Source organism: Balaenoptera ricei, chromosome 1 (genome assembly GCF_028023285.1).
Source record: "Balaenoptera ricei isolate mBalRic1 chromosome 1, mBalRic1.hap2, whole genome shotgun sequence".
NCBI lineage: Eukaryota > Metazoa > Chordata > Mammalia > Artiodactyla > Balaenopteridae > Balaenoptera > Balaenoptera ricei.
This window is the reverse complement of record NC_082639.1, coordinates 1,863,088-1,884,188: the sequence shown is the minus strand read 5'-3', so window position 1 is coordinate 1,884,188 and position 21,101 is coordinate 1,863,088. Positions and strand designations below refer to the sequence as shown.

General features: G+C 57.9%; 1 protein-coding gene across 4 annotated transcripts in view; it reads right to left on the bottom strand.

The window, feature by feature from the left end:
- PRDM16 (PR/SET domain 16) overlaps nucleotides 1-21,101 on the bottom strand; it is a 330,283-nt gene that overhangs the window by 168,216 nt on the left and 140,966 nt on the right. For all 4 annotated transcript variants that reach the window (XM_059902057.1, XM_059902131.1, XM_059902307.1 and 1 more), the window contains one exon: nucleotides 1,795-1,845. In XM_059902057.1, the coding sequence (XP_059758040.1) occupies nucleotides 1,795-1,845 (51 nt within the window). The remainder of the gene's footprint in view (nucleotides 1-1,794; nucleotides 1,846-21,101) is intronic.

The following is a 21,101-nucleotide window of genomic DNA, read 5'->3' as shown; positions in this document are numbered from 1 at the left end:
CCCAGGCCGGACAACTGACTGCCCGTCCCACCTCTAACCTCCGGCCTGGTGGGTGTCAGCCCGTCAGCCGCTTCTTTGTGGAAAAGATGGCTGTTTCACGTTCTCTCTGGAAGTTAAGAGACGAGCTGACTGCAGTCCCTGCTCGTGGGAAGTGGAAAAACCACAATTCTCTGAAATGTGGGAAAGCTGCTTCAGCTGCCCTTGCCACCTTATCCTTTAAGAAAATATGAGTTCATTCCCGGAGGCACGAAGGGGGAAGGGCTGCTGTTGGGATTTACTTCGGAGCCATCAGATGCGCTTCAAGGAAGAGAGGTCTCAGGCCCCCGGGCAGCAGGACAGGGAGAGGACACCTTGTCCCAGCTCTGCTCACACAAAAGGGTCCCCCCGGGGCCAGACACAGACCACGGTTATGGAGACAAACGAGGCCAGAAGGTCACCGCTGCCAGAGGTCACCCCTTCACGAGGTCACCGCAGGGTCAGACAACGTCCCCCACTGCACAGTTTTCTCCAAAATCAATGTCTCCGGGGTTGACCCTGGCGAGAAGGGCAGGCCCCCATCCCTTACAGATTGGCCCCCACAGACGGCGGGTCCCCCCAGACGGCGGGTCCCCCCAGACGGTGGGTCCCCCAGAGGCCTCAGCTCTAAGCAGCCAGCCAGACACAGGGAGAAAGTTACAAAGTTTGGCAGAACCACCAAATTGCTTTCTTTTCACTTCCAGACCCAAAAAGGAATTTTCATGATGACGGGAATGCACGCTCAAGCGGTGGCGTTGGACCCTCCCAGAAGAGGTGACAGCACCCCGTGAGCACAGCTCCGTGATTCTGACATTAAGAAAACAGCCCTTGATAGGAGCTGGGTAGCCCCTGGCTGACTCATCGCCCCAGCCGCCCATGCTGTGCTTCCTGACGCGGTCGGGGTACCAGGAGAACATGGACTCTCTCTGCTTCGTCTGGGTGGTGCTTTGAAGCCAAGATGCCAGGAGAGAGAAGGCTATAGTAATCCTACTGGAAACCCCAAATACTGCATCAGCTACCGTGCGTGTGTGTGTGTTGGTGTGTGTGTGTGCACACGTGTGTGCATTTGTGTGTAACATGTGTGTCTGTGTGTGTATATGTATGTGCATGTGTATGGATGGTCCGAATTCTATGGACGTTGAACTCCATCTGATGAACGGCTTCTGGGTTTTGGAGGTGATTTCTGCATCCCATCCCTCTGCTGTCTGTCTAACGTGCAGCGTGCACACGCAGGACGTGCCTGCCTGTGGGTGCCTGCTTTCCTCTGGGGGCGTGTGTATTTTTCTGGGCCTAGTTCACTCTCTGATCCTTTTGGAACTAACGTTTGTCAACCGGCTGTTACCCATCACCGGGGGACGATGCCCACGTTGACACTCGCTTTCGCTTGATGGTTTGCTTATTCAATGCCGCGCCTGAGCCCTCTTTGGAGGCTGAGTACTGCAAAAGGCTTTGTTGAATCTGCAGCCAATTGTGTGTTGTTTCTCTCTATATTCTTTTCACGTGCGTATCCAGTGGAGATAGCTAAATAAACACAACCTGCATTTATTTAATTTCCACACGTCAGCCTGGCCTGAAGCATTCCCACAGGTACGGGGCTTGCCTCGGTTCTCCGGAACTAGGATGGTTCCGTGAAGTGAGCCCCCACTGCTACACAGTGAAAACAAGCATCCGTCCTAATCACTTGGGAATCAGCATTCTGCGCACACACTTGACCGCAGATAACCTCGTACTCGGTGTACGCTGGACGGGAGGGGAGAAGGCGCAGACCAGCTCTCCTACCTTTTGGATGCAGCCCTCCTGGGACGACACCTCTGCGTCCGTCAGCATTTGCTGCAAAACAATTTGGAAAGGGGTTGTTAGTTTCCAACAAAATGCAGTCCTCAAGCTACAGCGGGTTATACGCCGTGCGAGCAGAGCAAGCGTTCTCTGAAACAATACGGGTGAGGCGGTGGCTTCTTCAAGGTGAGAAGGAGAACCGGGATCCTCTGTTCTGACAGTGTCTCCCCGTTTGTTGCACAGGGATTTGTTGGGATGGAGCCGCCCTGTGGAGCTCAGCCTGGTCCTGTAGTGACTGGGTACAGACCCACACGGAGGGGCCTTACTGCCCGCCGCACGTATGAGTAGGAACAGTCCAATGGGGGCACCGAGATGCTTGAAATGTGTAACAGGTTCCCTCCTTGCTTCCTGGGGTGAGCTCCTGCCCCAGCAGCGGGCGGTGGCAGCACCAGGAAGTCCTCCCCCCGCCCATGGGACACAGGCTTGGGACAGCGAGGAGAGAAAGTGCCAGCCGTTCTGGGTCTTTCTTCCACTCGACAGCTTTGGCTTGGAGCTTTCCTTGGCTCGGCTCTGAAGAGCTGTAGCACTTTGCCTGGCTGGCATCTCCTCTTAACCACCAAGTTCCACTCCAGCGGGGTGGCATTTCAGCGACGGGTCCCAGAGCGCTTTCTAAGCTAAGCAAACCGACAAATTAGCTGTATCCATGGGATTTTCCCTTCTGGATCGCAAGTACCCTGCACAGACACGTACATAAATTTGTAATGTCATTTCCATAAGAATAGAAACCAAGATGGAAACTAATATTTGGAAAATAATAAGAGAAATGGGGTCAAATCCAGGGGTTTTATTTCCCCTCCCCTTAAAATGACACTATTGCCTTTTCAAATGACAAGCGTGGAAGAGAGTGCCCGCTGGTGCCCACGCAGGCCAGGTCAGAGGACCAAGATGCTGCGTTCCAAAATGCTGGCGGATTTGCCCAGGCTCAGCTGTAATAACAATAAGTCATATTTTTAAATGTTGAGAATTCTAACCAATTGGGGATTTTATGTTTCTTTTAATAGATTCTGAAATTGTGGTTTGGAATGCAACTAGGAGTGAAAACAGAGAATGAGACAGAAGAGGAGGACACGGAGACACCGGGGAGGTCTCCTCAGGAGAGCCAGCTAGAGATCAGGTCACTAGCTGCTCTGTCCCCGCTGGCCCGGGCTGGACAGGCCCCGGGGGAGACCTGGGGGCTGAGCTTTGCCAGCAGACGGGCTTGTGTAGTTTCCTTCTTGTCTGTCTGCTTTTCACTCCCGAAGCCAGAGCCTAGAGGGCTGGCTGGAGGCTCGGTCAAAGCCGGGACAGGAGGAGAGAGAGGCTGACTGCTTGGGTCCCAGGAAAGCCTTGGTGTCCAGGAAGGGACCGTGCTCCCCTGGGAGGGAGATGGACCACTCTCCGGCCGCAGGCTGCCCGGGCCTGCACCTGGACCGGAGACCTTTGTCAGCATCACGCAGAACTGGGGGTCCGAGTGCTGGCCCCAAGTCCTGTGATTCACCAACATGCCCCTTACGAAGGGGTGGCTTGAACCAGAGGGAGAAAAAAATGCGTATTAATTTTTCCAAGCCGCACAGCCTCCAGGGCCCGGGACAAAACCATGGAAGGGGCGCACCCGTCCGAACGACTCCCCTCCCTGGGTCCTGTCCCCTCATGAAGGACAAAGGAGACCCGTACCCAACGCCCGCCACCGAGGATCTGGAGCCTCACGACCCAGCGATGCCACTTCTCGTCACCCTGCTGCCGTGACTCTTCCCAGAGAACGGGCCTCAGGGACCCTCCGCGAGCATGCTGACCACCAGGCGACTGTCCTGAGGAAGGTGACAAGCTGGCCTTCTCCGCCGGGCCCAGCTCATCACACGCCCATGCGGGCCGTGCACCTGGTTACGGGCCAAGCTCACCATTGCTGTGGGGGCACCTGGAGAAGCCACCCTTGGGGGACCAGAGAGCCTTCAGGGCTGTACCTGCCCATGGCCTGCAGGCCTGTGCTGGCGGCAAAGCCCTGGTTGTGGGTAGAGAGGCAGACGTTCAAACCGCACCTTCCTTGAAGGTCAGGACGCCAGCACAACACACCAAGCACAGCACAGAAGCGGGCGGGGCCGGGTAGGACCAGGCAGAGGAAGGTCTCTCCAATGCTCCTCGGAGCCTGCCCCTTGGCTCCCCTTGGACAGGCCTGGGGTGTGGGCAGTTGAGCTGCAGGACCACAGGTGAGCAGAATGGAGCCCCACCCGATCCAGTGATGCAGAGAGAGCTGGGGTCATTAAGCCCAACCTGGCCGACAGCCCCGCCCAGAGGAAGCCTAACCCTCTGCCAACGACTCTGAAGAAAGAAGCCTCCTCCTGACGGGGAGTGGGTTCCAGGACCGCCCCGTTCCGGCAGCTTCTCCATGCCCACCCCGATGTAACGGCCCCTCCTTGGTAGGTGTGCCCGCCATAACCTCTGCTTTCACCCACTGCTGACTTCGGGTGCAAACCCACCCCACGCACCCCTCCTGGAGCCTCTGCTCCGGCCTTCTCCCCGCCAAGGCCGTCGCTTTACTGAAAAACCTCTTTATTTTGCTCGTTGAGCCCTCGGCACACGCGCCGCTGGCTGGCCGGCTGCTGGCAGCGGCGGGCTCTGCTCTCAAGCCCGTCTCCGCACCGGCAGAAGTATTAGGTGTGTTTTGATTCAGCAGTTTAGCCAAAAAAGTGAGGTTTGACCTGGAGCATTTGCTTCTCTCGTGGGTCTCGGTGCCAGGATTGAGCTAAGTGGGGTTGCTCAAAGCATCTTTTTTGACTCTTAAAATAAATAGCCTCTGTTCTCCAAAACGTCAGCCCAGAGGAGACACACACACAGACATCCATATGCTCACAGCTCCGGAGCTCTGGCGTGTCCCCCGAGGGGGCTAGGCTTTCTGCTTGGTGTCACAAACGGATCCCAGAAGGCTTCTCTCCCTTCAAAATAGTCTGTTATTAAAGGATCTGAAAACATACCTACAGGAGGAAACCCAGACAGAGCCCCGACCTCGTGGCTTCCAAACCCAGAGAGAAGTGAATGAATTCCCCACCCACTGCCCAAGTCTGGCCTGTGGTCCAAGAGGTCACCAAACGCTCTCGTTTACCGACCTCTTCCTCTTGGCCTTGGAGCCCAGGCCTCTCTCTAACCTGTTTCTCTCTGTCCACTGCTGAAGTCGCCTTTTCCACCCCAAGAGGTAGGTGTGTCTGCGTCTAGAAGTGGCTACAAGCTGATTCCAAGGCCCCTCCCCTTGAATAAGCCTCCGCGGGCCGGGCCAGGGCCGTCTGCGCAGGTCACTGCTCAGGACTGACCCAGGAGACAGGGCTGGGGTTAGGGTTTGACAGAGGACCCCCTCGCATGCCGTCCTGGCTCTGTCTCACTCCACTGCCCTCCGGGAAACTGGGGGACACAGTCTGAGCAGGCAGGTCAAGATGGAGGCTGGTGTCGCCTCCCCAGCCCCGCGGTCAGCTGCTTTGGACCCTCCATCACCTGCCCTCTGAGGAGGGTTTCAGGCCCAACGAAGCAGTGCCCTCAAATGCACCCAACGCGCTGCCGCTCAGAGCTCATCAAATCCCCCTGTTGCGAGCTCATCTTAATTCCTGCAAAGAACGCCCAAGGCCTCACGTGTGCGTCCTCCCTTCCTGGGGAGACAGGCTTTTTAAAGAACAATTCTCATGCTGACTTTTCTGTCCAAATCAAAGTCCTACCACGACCGCCACTTTCCCTGGTAGAAATGCCGCAGTGACCGGTGATGGGCACAGCAGCAGCGTGGTGACAGGAGGACAGCGGGGGTGGCGGATCCCCCGTCCTTCTCACGGCTGCCCCGTCTGGGTGAGAGCTATCGTCATACCGGCTTTACAGGTAGGAGCTGGAGGCTCAGGAGTTGCAGCGACAGGGCAAAGGTCAAAGAGCTGCTGGGTGCTGGAGGCTGCGTCCAAGCCCCGGCCTCCTGATTCTGGAGGAACGGGGGCTGCTGGGTGGTGTGTCCGGTGGAAAGGACCCACACGCCGCCGACCCTTCCAACTGGGACTCGCACCTGAACCCCGGCCAGACCATCTCCCCGCCAGGCCGGCCGTGTGGCCTGGGTGGGGTCCCGCTGGCAGCGCCCCCAGGAGCCGTCAGGGTGGTTAGTCCCTGGCCAGCCCGCTCTGGCTCCCGAGCAAAGGCTCCAACGGTGTTGACACAAACTCTTGAGCTCTCAACTGGGAGTGGGTCACATTTATTTATTTTTTGCATTAAAAAAAAAAAAAAAAAAACTCAGCTTAGCCGTGTTTGAGCTACAGAAATGATTTTTTTGAAAGGCGTCTTGGACACTGTTTTTCACTTTTATGCCTAAACAGATACTTCTCAGTTCTTTCAAGTGAGATCTTACCCAATGAATGGAGACTCTCTCTTTACTCCTAAGAAAAATATTTACACAGTCAAGTATGGCACGAAAAAGGACCCAGGCTCCTTCAGAGGGCCCGGCCCGAAACGCATCTAGGTCTCCGCATGCAGTTTACATTCCCAGCCCGGCATCTCCGCCCTCCCCTCCCCTCCCCAAAGGCATTTCCCAAGCCTCCCGCTTGGGACCCTGAAGTTGGGGTGCTGGGAGCGGCCCCTCCCCAGGGTGGGACAGGAGAAACCAGCCCTCCTTGAGTGACAGCCAAGTCCCACGTTCCCTACTTTTTCTGTTGGCCAACAAAAAACCTGGGCCCCCTGCAAGGGCTTCATCTAGACTCACCCCAATTCTCCCAGATGTCCCCCCAGACCTCCACCCCGGAGTGGGGGCCTCTATGTCTCTTGACCTCTGTGGAGTGTTTCGGGGCCTCATTAGCATGAGCTAACCAGAGGCGGACGGCTTTTCCTGGCCCACACTTCCCTGCATGGCCCCAGCGCTCTGGCCACGGTTTGCCCGCTGTCAGATGTGCTGAGGACACTCTGTTTGCTGGCAGCTCCCGGCCGTGGGCACGCGCCCCTCTGCTGGACACCCTGCCCGGCCCGGGGCTGTCGGGTGCCCATACCTCCCCTCCTGCAGGACAGACGACTGAGTGAATGAACGAATCACGCCCTCTGAGTCCCCCAGGTTTATGGTCTAGTCTGTCCTAGGTCGCCTTCACAGCCTCCTTCCAGAAGCACCCATTGGGCACCTTTGGTCTGCCCTGCCCCACGGAAGGTGCCTTGGAGACATTTCAAGAAATCCTGAAACCGCGTTGATTCCAGTGTCAGCTACCTTTGGGGAAGAGGCAACGACTGAAGCCCACCCGCCTCTCCAACAACACCGACGTGAGCAGGGAGCCCCTCGGAAGGGAGGGGCAGAGGTGGGCAGATGAGCTGGCCCAGAGGACGGCAAGGGGCCGCCAGGTTCAGAGAGGCCCAGAGGGCCCCGCTGCCTTGGGCGTCCTCAAGTGCCAGGCGGGGTTTCAATTTGCCTCTGAGGGTGAATATGGATGCCGGCGCTGGCCAGGAGGATGGTTGGGGGTCGGGGGCGGGGGGAGCAGGGGAGGAAGGAGGGTCTGCAGGAAGGGGGCAGGGAAGGGCGGCCTCGTGTAAGCCCTGGAGGTTAAGTGGCAGCAGCCCTTGGGTCTTCCCTGCTCACCCGCCTGTTGCCACGCCACGGTGGGCTCCGGGCAGGGGGGGTGCCCAGAGCTCAGGCCGCAGGGCCCCGGTTCCCCACCATCAGCTGGGGGACCTGTCAGAGGCCGCCCGAAGGGACACCAGCAAGATAGCAGGGAACAGAGGGCCGGCCGGGCCAGGCGCCACGGTGGGCTCACGTTAGGCATTAGAACTGAGAACAAGCCTCTGAGGGAGAGCTGCCGTTACCCTCTTTACAGATGAGAAAGGAGCTCAGAGAGGTAGAGTAACCTTCCCACACGTGCACAGTTGGCGAGGGTGGACACAGACGTCCACCCGTAGGGATCGAGAGTATGGGGCCCGTGGGGCAGGCGCACCGACAGAGGGCCGGGCTGTGCAGCCCCTTTGCCAAGGAAAGACTGAAGGCAGCCCAGGTGTGGACCTGCCCGGTCCCTGACCCCTGGTCACCAGGCATCTGGTAGAGCAGGGTTCCCGCTGCAGCCGCCTTGCCGATGAAGAGCCCAAAGGAATAAGGGCAGTGCCAGCAGCCCCAGGGTCCCCAGCTTCCTTCCAACCCACAGGCCACCTTCTTAGCAGCTCAGCACCTGAGCCGACCTCACCACGAACACTCCCCTGGCAGACGGCAAGTCCCTGGCCTTCCACTCGGAATCACAGGCCCCTCAGAGCCATCTGGATGGGGGTCCCGCCTGTCTCTCCCGCCAGCTCCTGGCCTGGGCAGCAGCACACCCAGGCCCCCAGGGCTGTGACACATGGCCCCCTTGACCTGCCACCACTGTGACCTTGCCTTGTCCCCTGTGCCTGATGCCATGGGGACATGGGCGCACTTGGGGCAGGGCTTGGGCTGACCACCTTCCCTGGGGGCGGCAGTTGTTCTGGGGGGGAGAGGGTGTTTGCAAGGACTCCTGCTCCCCCAGGATTGCCCCCCAAAGCTATCCCTTTCAAGAGAGAAGAGAGTGCAGGTCCCCCCCAGCTCAGGACACCCAACCTCTGGCCAAGCCCTTCCAACAAGGCTCTGACTTCTCCCCCAGACCAAATATAGGCGCCTCACACGCTGGGCAGCTTGGGTCTCAGAGCCCCACCCCACAGACACTGCTCAGCCCTTTCTGTCACCACTTTCTGAATGGGGTGGCTTGGGTCTAACCCTGACCCGGCCTAGGAGCCCCCGCCCTCTTGTCCTGGCCCCAGCAGGAGCTCGTTCCCAGAGCTCCTACCTGGGGGCTCGTGTCCAGCTGCGCTCTGGACACAGAGAACAGGCTGGTGGGCCGGGCCATGAGGGAGCTCGGGTTGGGGCGCTGACTAGGCAGGCGCTGGCAGGAGGAGGCCGCTGGGTCCACGCTCGTGTCAGCAGCCGTGGCACGGGCTCCAGAATCCCCCTCTGCCAGGCAGTGACCCGAGGCCTGAGCCCAGGGCGGCTCCGTGGGCCCTTGTCCTGAGGAGGTGCGCATTCTGGGTCCCACCTGGCCTCAGGGGACAGCTTCTTCCTGCTGCTTCCAGAAGATGGATGTCCCCAAAGGAAGTGCACGTAAATCCTAAGAGCTGGGTGACGTGTGGCACATCCAATCAATGGCTCGTGACAGCCATAACTTTCAGCCTTCGGGAACCACTGGTGCGTCCAGGGGCCTCGCGACAGCCAGCTCCAGGAGCTGGACACGCACCCCCGGAAGCTAGGAGAAGCAAATAGCTGTTTGTTCCTGGAGCTGGTGCCAGAGCTTCCTCCTGAGGGTCTGGGTTCAAGAGGAGAAAGCCAAGAGCTGGAAGGAGCGTGTGGACTCGGGAGGCCTCAGACCCTGCAGGAGAGTCCCAGCTTTTCTAGAACGTTCTTTCACATTCCAAAAGCCCAGTGTCCCTGTGCGGCCGACCCTTCTGTGGCCCCAGAACATTGCTCATCCATCGCGAGTGTCAGGCGCGTGCAGGACTGGCTTCCCATGGCTTCCCTGCTGTGCTCAATCCCATTTGCTTAAACCAACACCGGGCTCTGCCCATCGCAAACCAGAGGTGGCTCTGCCCGCTCGCGTCTGAAAATACGTCCTTCTGGGACCACTGCGGGCCATGCATGACTGGCTTCCGGACCTTCCGATAGCGCTATACTCCAGCCTCGCCCGGACACCTGGATGACAGCCCATCTGCAGAAGCCGCCTTGGGGACCCTGCAGCCCGGGTGACTTTGCACCTTGGCGTCTCCCAAGGGGGAAAATAAATCACAGGTCAATTATCAGTTCTACGTGCACATTTGTCTTTTATTCTCAACCCTTTTTAGTTATAGAAATAACCTGCATATTGACAGAATCATATTAATGCACTTCCACTTGACCCTGCTTATCGATAACTTGTTTGTTAGATGATCCTTAATAATCATAAGTGAAGAAAAAGGGGTCATGGATCTCCAGCAGTGGCTGCTTGACAGACGCATGTTTGAAAGTCCCGAGACCCAAGGCTGGGATGCGGATGGGGCTGGGCTGATGCTGAAATGTGACGACCCTCTCCCCCCACCGCCCCGCCCACCGTGAATCCCCCGGGATTTGGGCTCTTCTTGGGCTGTGAATTCCCACCCCTCCTACTGGGGCATGGGGTCACCTTTAATATCGTGAAGGTGGGCGGGTCAGAGGTGATCACTCCACATTTCAGCACAGAGTTGAATTTCAACTCCCGTAACAACGTCAGGCAGTGCTTTCCAGGGACACAGAAGTGACACAATGTGAAAAGGCAGCCACCAGTGGTCCCTGTGTGCCCATGGGGGCAGTGACCTGGGGGACGGAAGGCCTTTCCCCATCAGATTCTGGCTTGTCCAATCCTCACCCTTTAATCATTCCACGTATTCACTCAGCAAATACTTGAGGACCCTCTCACTTTGGGGATTGCAAACTTCCAAGCCGGAAGTACATTGTTTCGAATCCCGATTATAATACTGTAGCAATGACAGTAATAACAGCCCAACTGTCAGCCCTGCGGAAGGCACAATAATCTCTAATAATCCCCATTTGCCCGCTGAGCTCAGAGAGGTTGAGTTCCTCACCCAGCGTCACACAGCTGGGAAGAGGCCGAGCTGGGATTCCAACCAGGCCGCACTCGAGCCATTAGGTTGTGCGGCCTCCACAGGTCTGGCTCCATCTGGGGAGCGGGTCGGGGGTGGGCAGTGAGGAGGAGGGAGGGAAGGATGAGAAAGGGAGCTGGGCTTTCTCTCTCACAAAGGACGTTTCCCATCTGGGGGGAGGAGCCAGCTCTGCAGAGCCCGAGTGCCTGGGCTTTGGTCACAGCTGCCGTGCTAACTCGAGACCACCGTGCGTGGGGTCGGTAGGAGGTGGGGAGCCGCCCAGCAAGAGCGCACACTTTCCTAATGGGGCCCAATTACAGCAACAGCTGTGTGGAGGAATTCCGCACTGATCCGCTGTGAAAAATGGGCAGCCTTTGGAATCTTAGAGCATCCATGCAACTGTCCTGCAGCCAGGAGCCCCCGGGGCCCGGGTCTGCTCTCTGGGGGGGCGGGTTGAACCAGCAGAGCTGGGCCAGCCCACCCACTCCCACTCCGCCTCGAATTTCCAAGCACACCCCATGCCGCCCCCACCCCGCTTCTGCATTTCCAGCTCAGGGTCAGGCACGTTGAAGATCAGGGAACTCGGGAGGACTTCCCAGACTTGCGCGAGCCTGTGGCTCAGGCCGCCCGCCCTGGGGACGCCTGTCGGGGCTTCCTGGCTGACATGGGGTGTCCGCTGGACCCTCCTTCCTCAGGTGCCTTGGCAGGGCGGGAGGGGGCACAGGGCAGCACAGAGAACCCCGGCCCAGAGCCGGCTCTTCCGCCCTCCGTACCCGTGTGCCCCTGCTAACCTGCCTTGAATTGCTCGTCTGAGAAAAGGGGGGCACATGCGTCGGAGGCTGGCACTGTCCACGGCACCCCTTCCTGGGGCGGGGAAAGGGGAGTAGCCTACGGTAAGGGTGCTCAGAAGCCACAGTAGGGAGGAAGAGGGCTACCTTGGCCTCTGGCAGGGTCGGCGGGGCAAATCTAGCCTGTGGCCTGTGTCCATGTGGCCTGTGAGCTACGAGGGCCGTTACATGTTTAAAGAGCTGTGAAAATAAAGAATATGCAACAGGGATCGCTTGTGGCACAAAAAGCCTGCCATGCTTACTGTCTGGTTCTCTGCAGAAGCAGCACGTGCCCCCCCCCCCCGCCCGGCCCAGGGCAGACACCGTCACCAGAGGATGGAGGTGGGAGGTCCCGTGTCCTTGGAAATGCAGGCACGATGCTTCCTGAATGCTCTGTGAGCACGGAGGATGGGGTGGGCAGAGACGGCTCCCCTGTCCCAGGGCAGCTTTGCTCAGTGGCCAAGAGACGGGGCAGCCAGCAAGCCGGGTTCCCAGAACACCTGATCCCGCGAACAGCTGCCGCGCCCGCCCGGCCCCCGCCCAGAGCGCATTCTCAGCTGCAGCCTCCTGCCGGGAAGAGATGGTGTGAAATTGGAAGCAGTTTGAAACCACTCCGTTCCTTGTCTTTCTTTCTTTTCCTGTTTGTTTTCCAACAAGAAGTGCTCAAAGTTGTCATGAAGGAAATCTCCAAACACCCATTGGGATGTCCACCTCGAGCCCCTCAACATCCCGGTGAGACCCCTCAGATGGGGAGACCCTTCCCAGGGGGCAGGTCTGGTGGCCGAGAGGCCCTGGGGGACTCGGAGCGTGAGGGTGGGGGACACATCCTCATGACACTGGGGGACCTGGGCGCCCTCGCCAACGCCTTCTGAAGAGCCCCTTGGCTCATCAGGAATGGGCCGCAGGTTGTCATGGAGGCCGTCTGGCTCTCGAGACCTCAGCTAGGGAGCTTGGTGCCCGAAACTGTCCTCTGCCGAGTCCACTTTAGCACGACGCTGGAGGGACCCAAGGATGTGCCTGTGTCTCCTCGGGCCACAGTGACACCCCCAGAAGTGCAGAGAATGACACACAGACACCAAAAGCACCTGCTGACCACCCTGACTTCTGCACAGAGCGTGATTTTCCACGGCGTCCCCTCTTTCTAACGAGTCGCCAGTGTGCAAGAGGTCACGTCAGTGCAGAGAGCACAAGTCACTGCCCTCCGGCCCCCGCCCGAGGTCTGAGATCTGAGGTCTGGATCCCACGGCTCTCCTGAGAGCCGGAGTCCAGCAGCCAAAAACCTCGGGACACGTGCCCAGCCCTGCTGCCTGCCTTCCTCTTTGTAGTCCTGAAAGCAAAGCAAGAGCTTCTTCGGTCCTTCTCTGGTTTTCCTGCAACGGCCAGAGGTACGAACGGGCAGCTGGAACCCCGTCCACAGACCCCGGAGGGGCGGCGTGGGAACAGGCTCCCATCAGACCTGTAGCAGGAGTGGCTGCAGGCTCGGGCCACGGGGGGGGGGGGGGCATGGGGTGACACTCTGGCGCTCGCTGCCATGCCTGTCACTTTAACATGACAAGGTCACCCTCTGCCTGCGGGATGGACTCAGAAAACCGACCCCCATTAGTGCCGGAGGTAGAGTGGGCACAGGGGCGTGTGTGTCCCCAGGGCCGTCTGGAGTGGGGTCGGGAGGGCGCCTGGGGGCCCCGCGGGCTGTGAGCCTCTCCGGTCCTGCCCCACAGCTCTGAGCTGGTCTGCGGGCCGTCGGCGCTGCCAGGGAAGACTGTCCATGCAGCCCGTGCCTGGGACAACATGGCCTCAGGGAAACATTGACCGCGTTCGCAGAAATATTCTTGGGGCCAGACGGATTTTTAAAACTCTATTCTTGGAGCTGGGAGATTTTGTTCGGCAGCATAATTGATTTGCTTTTTCCAAAGACTGAGAAGAGAGCTGAGGTCTGCCGGGCTGCGAACCACACAAGGTCTGTGCAAGCACTGCCCATGGGGGGGCGGGGGGCGGGGGCAGCGTGTCCCACACCTGGAGAGAGACAGGCAGAGATGGGGGAGATAAAGAGTCAGAGACAGAGAGAGACAGAAGGAGAGAGAGAGGTGGAGGGGACAGAGACAGAGAGAGATGGGGGGAGAGACACAGTGCAAGCAGCCCCCAGAGACCCCGCCCGGCAGGGGCCCAGGAGAACCAGGGTAAGCTGAGGGGGGAGGGCATGGGGACGGAGACTGGGGTCCCACCGGCAGAGCCCAGCAGGCCTGCACCGTGCGGGTGGGTGGCTCCCGGACAAAGACAACCTGAGCTCATCAGAGACAAGCGTCACACCCGCACGTGTGCACAGCCTCAGCGGGGCCTGTGGTTTGACCGCTGGGCCAGCCTCCACCTCTCAGCACTTGGGGCGAAGAGCGAGAAGGGCCCCCGTGTTGGGTGCCTCATTGCCCCTCCTGGATGGCCCTGCCCCGGCGCCCGGTCGCTGTCCGGCTGGGCAAGCCCTGCATCCTCACACCCTCCATCTTTTGTTGTTTGGTTTGGTCTAACGGTCTCGACTACGGCACAATCGTGAACTGGAAAGACGGATTCCTCTGAGTGGAGGCTGCCGGGCTCTGCAGAGTCACCCAGCAGATGGAAGCAGACTTCTGGGCCGTTTTCCTCCCCCAGTTCCACACCCGAAGCAAACATATCTGCATGCCCTGGTCGGTTCGCTTTCCCTCCCTAGACACCCTGTGCTTCTCCAGGTTTCTGCGCCTGGGAGAGGTCCTCGGACTTGGACAGATTCCCCCCTCAGGACTCTTTAGAAGAGGGACATCCCTGCGGATGGAATCGGTGATGCCAGCTGACGGGGGCAGCCTCGTGGCAGGTGATTTGTTCTTGTCTGGTTTTCCTCTATCAGAAAAAAGGTTTACTTGTATGAAACGATAAAACTTGGGATACAGCAAGGGGGCCCCATCTCAAAACAGAGGACCGGAGAAGTAATAAACTTGACCCCTGGGTGCCTGTGTGTGTGTGGGCCAGGACGGCGTGCCAGCCCCAAAGCCGACCGCAGACCAGCACCTGCCCCCACAGCCCCGGGGCGGGCAGCCCGCTGGAGGAAACTCTCCACAGCCAGCAAGGGAATCTGGCCTCTGCGTCTCACCCGGTCAGGTCCCAGAGCTGGGCCCTGAGTCCCCGATCCTGGGGTCCGATTTTGGGCCCACGGGTCCTGATTTCCTTCTGGCGCTGGCCATGAGCGGGCACGGCAGAGCTGGCCACGGCCATGTCCCTGCTCTCCGGGCTGTCTGCGCTCTGAGCCCCTCCACTCAGCAGCTCATGCCTGAGAGACACCACAATCTTTTTACCCAATTTTCCAGCTGAGTTGACTGAGGCCTGTGAAGGTCAAGGAGCTTGCCCGGGGTCACTGAGTAACACGGCTAAGCCTCTGGCCTCAGGACAAGGATGCAGGACTCTGGTTCCTGTTCCTGATCGCTTCACCGAAGCCTCTTTCATAAATAATAGAAATAACAGGGCTTCGTTTTTCGCTGGAGGATGAACTCTCCAAACCACCACCAGGGCTGTGGTCAGCACGTGCTGCCAAGCCCTCGCGGGGTGCGAGGGGGCTCGAGCAGCAGGCATTAGTCGGTCCCAGCCGTCCAAAGGCCTGGAAAGAGAGTCTGACGCGCGCTACACGCAACAGGGGCTGGTGAGTCATCACTGACAGTTATTAGCCTATTATTAGACGTATGAATTGCCTCTTTCATACCACATGCCTATCCTTCAAGTGCTTTATTAACTAACATTAACCAACCCAATTAGCAAAAGACACTGTATTTGTGTAATTAGTAACTTGAGGCTTTATCCTGTCTTGCTCTTAAAGAGAAAAGGCATTGGATGCTGATTAGCTTACACTGTACAATTAGAGAAGAGGTCGGGGCTCAGCCGGAACGTTCTGATCCCTGGGGTCCCGTTAAGGTACCCGGCCCTCCAAAGACCCGCGGGGGTTTATGCTTGTGGTGTTTAAGCGTCTCCAATTGCTTCCTCTCGCATCCAGGCTCCTCCCTGCTGTTGGCATGGCCTTCAACATGAGGAAGGGGAAATATTTATTTTTATTATAAACGTAGAGGCCCAAGCAGTGAGGAACCTTGTTATTAAACCCTCCAAGCCCAGTTCTGCAGAAAAGCTCAAAATCCAACTTTGAGTATTGATTGCAAGGTTTTTTTTCTAATCGGATGCCAAGAGGAGCTCAGTGGGGAAGGATGTGTCGGGGCCAGCCCTGGAGGGCAGCTCCTATGTTTGCGTCTCTGAGCGAACAGTCCGGTTGCAGAGGGGCCAGATGTTCTAGCTAAGAGCTGCAGGCTGCAGGCTGCGTGTGTGCACGCCACACAGGACTTGAGAACCGGGTTCTCATCCCGTCTGAGTGATCGGGCTGCAGGGGGTTCACCAAGAGGGCCCCGTGTTGGAAGTGACCACGGTGCACGGGCCAGGGGCCCTTCTGCACTGCCCATGGGAGCCCCAGACTCCATTTTTTTCATTTATTTTCTTTTAAGATATTTTTTTTTGGATGGAAACCATTTTTATAGTCTTTATTGAATTTGTTAACAATATTGCTTCTGTTTTATGTTTTGGTTCTTTGGCCGCGAGGCATGTGGGGTCTCAGCTCCCCGACCAGGGATCGAACCCACACCCCCTGTGTTGGAAGGCGAAGTCTTAACCACTGGACCGCCAGGGAAGTCCCCTCAAACCTTAGTAGTTTGTGAACCTGCAGAGCAAGCTCTGTGGCTCTGAGTAACTGCCCCACTAGCTCTTCTTTTATTTGTATTTATTTACTAGGCGCGCCGGAAAACTCTTAACCGGGGGTTGCTCGGACCATCTTCCCGCTGACCACCCTCGAGTTCTGGACGGAAAGGAAGATGGCCTCTGCCTTCCTTCCCGGCACCTGAGCCACCTGAACGAGGGAGCCGGTGTTTCACAAAAGCATCCTTGAACCTGCCCAGCTGCCCGGCACCACCCACACCCCCAGGCCGAGCCATCCTGAACATAGCCGCATGAGTGATCCAGGCTGGCTGTCCCCTCACCCCTGGAGCACAGAGAAAGGCAAACCTCCCGCACCGAATTCCATTTGTTTGACAGAGGCGACAGTCACCTTGCAGGGCCTGGTGGTGCCTGCGGCCCGGTGGCCGCCCACACGTCTGGCTGCCCCAGGAGCTCTGTCCCGGGATCCGACACTTCTGGGGGCGGAGCTGGATTTCCTGCTTGCAACCCAGATGCTCGGGCAGGGGCAGCGAGCAGACCTCCCTGACTTCATTCCAGGGCCCGTTTTAGAGGGACGGAGCCTTTTTTCAACTCCGTCAAGTAGGATTCTCAGGCTTTTTTTTCCCCCATTACTTCTCAAATGAAGTTCAAACGCTTTAAGTCTGAAAGGCTCATCTCTTTTCTGGTCATCCTTGCTTTTATTCTCTGCTGCCTGTTCTCGTGCACTTGCACACACACGCGCACACGCACACAGACACACACGGACTATCTGCCCATCACAGGCAGGTGGGCACGAGTCCGCCGGGCGCTCACGGAAGGCAGGACAGACGAGGAGACCTGGGTGCAAACACTGCAGAAACCTCTTCAAAATATTTGGGTTTGTCAAAATCCCAAACCGCTGTTGCCAGGCAGTTTTCCCGCTAGTGTTTGAGCCCTCGGGTATTTTAAAGGAAATGAAATCCGTGTGTTTCTGATTTATTTATACTTAACTCATCAAAATGCTGTTTTAAAGGACTATTTTGTGTCCAAAATGCCCTTATGCCTTTTTTCCCTTCCAAACGAAAAGCCATGTTTTGCCAAGTGTATATGACCTTAAACGCTAACATATTCAAGGCTCTTTCGAAAATCAAGCTCGTGAAGTCCAAACAGACCTGAACCGGCACCGACGCCCACTGCCGCCAGAAACCCAGCACCGGATGGGCAGGCGACGCCCTTTGCCCCCCCTGCTTTTAGCTCTGTGGCTCTGCCCCAAGCAGGGGGTCCACCTGCCCCCACCATTGGAGCCCCCTGGTGCTGTGTCCGGTGGGAAATGAGCAAATTTCCCAGAGACGAGAATCCCCAGTTCTGGGGTTTTACAGGCCCTCCCAGAGCTCTAGCTGGCCCAGCTCAAGGTCACCTTGAGTGCGGCTCCTGCTTGCCCCGAGGACAAGGGGGCAAATGCTCCTCCCGGGAGAGGCGGGGGCTCCCTGGTCCTGTGGACCCCCAAGTGCCTTTTACCCCACCGGTCAGGGTTACTCCTCTGCCTCATCGCCCCCCTTGGACCTGCTGAAGGCAGGCAGCCAGGTGAGCACACAATTCTGATGCCGGTTTAAACCACTTCAGACCAGGACAATATTTTCTCTCCACTGAGAGAAGAAAAAGGTGGCGGTGTCAGCCCTGAGCGCGTGCAGGAGGGGAGGGGACAGAGTCCCACTTGCCGGCTGGGTCACTTAGAGGGGGACAAGCTCAGGCCTCCAGAGGGATAAACAAATACAGTGCTAGCAACACTGTCCCCTGACCTATAACACGGGGCTCAAGTGCTGTGCTTCGGGGTGTGATATTTATTTCTGGCCGATTTCATGCGATGGAGTTCAATTATGAATTTGATTGCTTTTTTTGTGCACGATATAAAATCCTTTATCCTCACGGCATTTAATTGTGTTCCCTGGCAGATTTGGTATTCGTCACGGCCCTGCTGTCCCCAGCCCCAAAGATAAACCATCCAAGGGGCAATAAACGTCCACTCTGATTATTGATGCTTTCAGGGAAATTGATTATCTATTTGAGGGGCGGAGCAGGCTGATGTATTACTGCCTCTTTCCCTCACACGAGAGCTTCCCTGAAAGACAAATCTCTTGATTGGTGCAATGGATTTTCTATTATATCTAACATTTTCCAAAGTGATGCCGTTTTATCTTAATATTTGGAAAAGGAGGTACAGCTTCTGATGGAGCCGGGAATTCTCCGTCATGTGCTCGCGGCATTTAAAGTTGAGAAAAGCAATGAGGTAACAACTCAGAGCCTGGTGGGGGTGAGGGGGGGGTTGCTTCCTTATTCTGGTTGCACATCCTCTGTCCCACGGCCGCGGCTGAGCGCCGGGGCCCACGTGACATTCGCGTCACATCTGTGATTTACTGAGAAATGTGTTCCCGGGGTTGTGATATTAGTGTGTGGTCCGAATCTTCAGAATTCGTGGAGTCTTTTCCTGCACCCCACGGGAAGAAAAGCAGGCTTTGGAAGAGTTTAATTGGATCCAAAGGAAAAAAAAATCCAAGCAATTTTATTCTAGATTCAACAGCACGTACTTTGATGGCCAGAATGGCTTTCTCCCTCTTGTCATAATTTTTAAAACTGCGCAGGGGAGGAGAGTGTGGTGCTCACACACCTGTGTGGGGAGGTGCCGCCCTCCGGGCTGGGAAGGAGCCGAGTCCAGAGATGAACTTCGGCTCATCAGCGTCGCTTCTATTAGTCAAAAGATAACAGGTGTTATAAACGCGAGAAACGTTTGCCTCCGCGAAAATCAATAGCGACTCCATAATCAACATTGTGATTAGCTGTACCCTGGTCACGATTAGCCCAGGCTGTGTTCATGCGATAATTCCCTAACGGCAGAAAGAGGCCTTTATTTTGGCAGCGGCAGAGGCGGGGGATGGGGGTCATTTTGGCCTCATCCTGGCCCTCAGCAGATGCAGCGCACCTGTGGGCAGGTGGGCCCACGGCGGACGCCCGGCTCACACTCGCTTCTGGGAGTCCTGGAGCTGCACCTTCCATGGCTGATCTGAACGCCCCGCAGGCCTCCCTGGGCCTCTCTGAGAGCAGCCAGCCCCGGGCTTTGCTGGCAGGGTGGGCAAGCTGCACACTCTCTCCAGTCCCCTTTGGATGCATAATGCCCGATCTTCGGGGTTTGGAAACCACCAGCTGAGGAATCACGGGTGGGTGCACCTGCAGGCACAGAGCTGGCAGTGGCCACGGCGCTGAGGGCTGAGCTCTGGTTCTCACTTCCAACCCCAGGCCCCACCCTGGAAACATCCAAAGACTTTGCAAAACGCCAGTGCCTGGGTCCACCCCCGTCTCATGAATGTCATGGGTGTGGGCCAGGAGGGCCCAGGCGTCACAGTTTGTGAAAGCTCCCGGGTGATTCTGGAGTGCGGCCAGGGCGAGAGCAGCCCCAGCCCCGCACGGGGTCTGGGAGCAAGGTGGCTTGGTGGGGGTCGAGAACGTCCCAGCGGGCTCCGCCATCCGAAGCCCACCAAGAAAGGAGGGACGGTGGACGGCGGGCTGAGAGCTCCCACCCCTCGTGGCGGAGGGAAGGAGGGAGAGCGTCCCAGAAGAAAGAGGAACCCAAGCACTGGGCCTGCGTGGAGCCTCGGGAAATGCATCCCAGGCCGGGACCGCCCGAGCAGCGGCCGGCAGGCTGGGGGGCAGCTCGCCCCTGCGGGCAACGAGGTCTGTTGTCCTCGGCTCTCCCACCGGGCTACTTGCTCTGTGGAGGGTGGGCCCCATGGGACCTGAGTGCAAGGTCACGGCGCCTGACGCTGAGGCCGGCCCTGTGGGTGCATCTTCCCTCCCCACCTGGGGCACAAGCACCAGGCCCGCAGGCCCCTGTCGGGGAGCAGTGAGTTCCCCGCCATCCAGAGCAGACCCCGGGGTCCAGGGAACAGAAGAGTGAGAAGCCATCATCACGAAGTTTCCTGTGCTGTCCTGTCCCCTGACAGGCTTTCCGGCACAGATTTCTCCACACCACGAAAACTCAGAGAGGGGCTCCTGGGTCCTGAGCCTCAGAATGAGGGGAGAGTGATTCTCCGTGAGGGACTCACGTGTGCACGCATGCGCATGCGTGTGTGTGCGTGTAGGTGCATGCCTGTGCTTTGTGCGCATGCGCACACACGTGTGTCCCTGCTGCACCTGCGAGCACGCCTGTGTGTCCCGTGAGCTCAGGCTCCGGCTCGCTCAGGGCCTAGTGCGAAGGGGCCGGATGCAAAACGCCCATCCTGCCTCCGCTCCTTGGGAACAGCGCTGTGTGCATTGTGCATCTGAGGCCAGAGTTTTTCATGATTGATGGCCTGGGCAGCAACTCTTTATTTTTAGTGAAGAAAATACAGTGCTTATAGACTGGGTCCACTCGGTACCAAGGGGTCCCACAATGCAGGCTCGGGCATTCTTCCCTTATTTGCACAAAGACCATGCATCTGGGCAGCTCTTCGCATCTTGCAAAAAAAGGTCCCACATACATTATCCAGTTTGATTGGCCTTCTTACGCTGTGAGGCAGCTCAGCGAGGTTAAGTGACTTGTCTGAGGTCACACAGCAGGAGAATGCACCAGTGCCTGGGGGAACCAAGTCCAGGCCTCTGCTTCCGTCAGCTAGAGGCTGTTTCCCTAAGGTCAGAGTGAGACAGAGGCAGTGGGGCCCTGCTGGGACTTTCTCCAGTGTCTCCTTCTATACTAGTGTTGCACACGGTGGTCTGAAGCAGCGGCCATTCCAGGCGTGGCCCCTGCCTGAGCCATCACCACTGTCCACCTAATGGACCCCTGGCCTGTAAGATGCTGCTCCCCAGACAGTGTCTTCACTGCAGGGGTCCAGCGTCCTGGTGCAGCGTGGGTGCTCAAACTGCGGAGTGTGGAGTGGCGGCCGGATGCTGGCTTTGCTGGGATCGTGGTGGTTTTCCCAGGGCTGGGCCGGGCCGGGCTAGCTGTCCTTTCTCGCCCAGGCAGCCTGTCTCTGAGACGTCTCAGCAAGGATCTCCTCCGTGCAGGGCGGAGCATCGGCCTCCGAGGAGGCGAGCAGGCGGCCTCCAGACCACTTGCATCTCTGTGCTCCTGTTTGCCCGGCTGTAGCAGCACTCCGTCCACTGGAACTGCTTCGAGGCTGGGCCCTTCTAGAC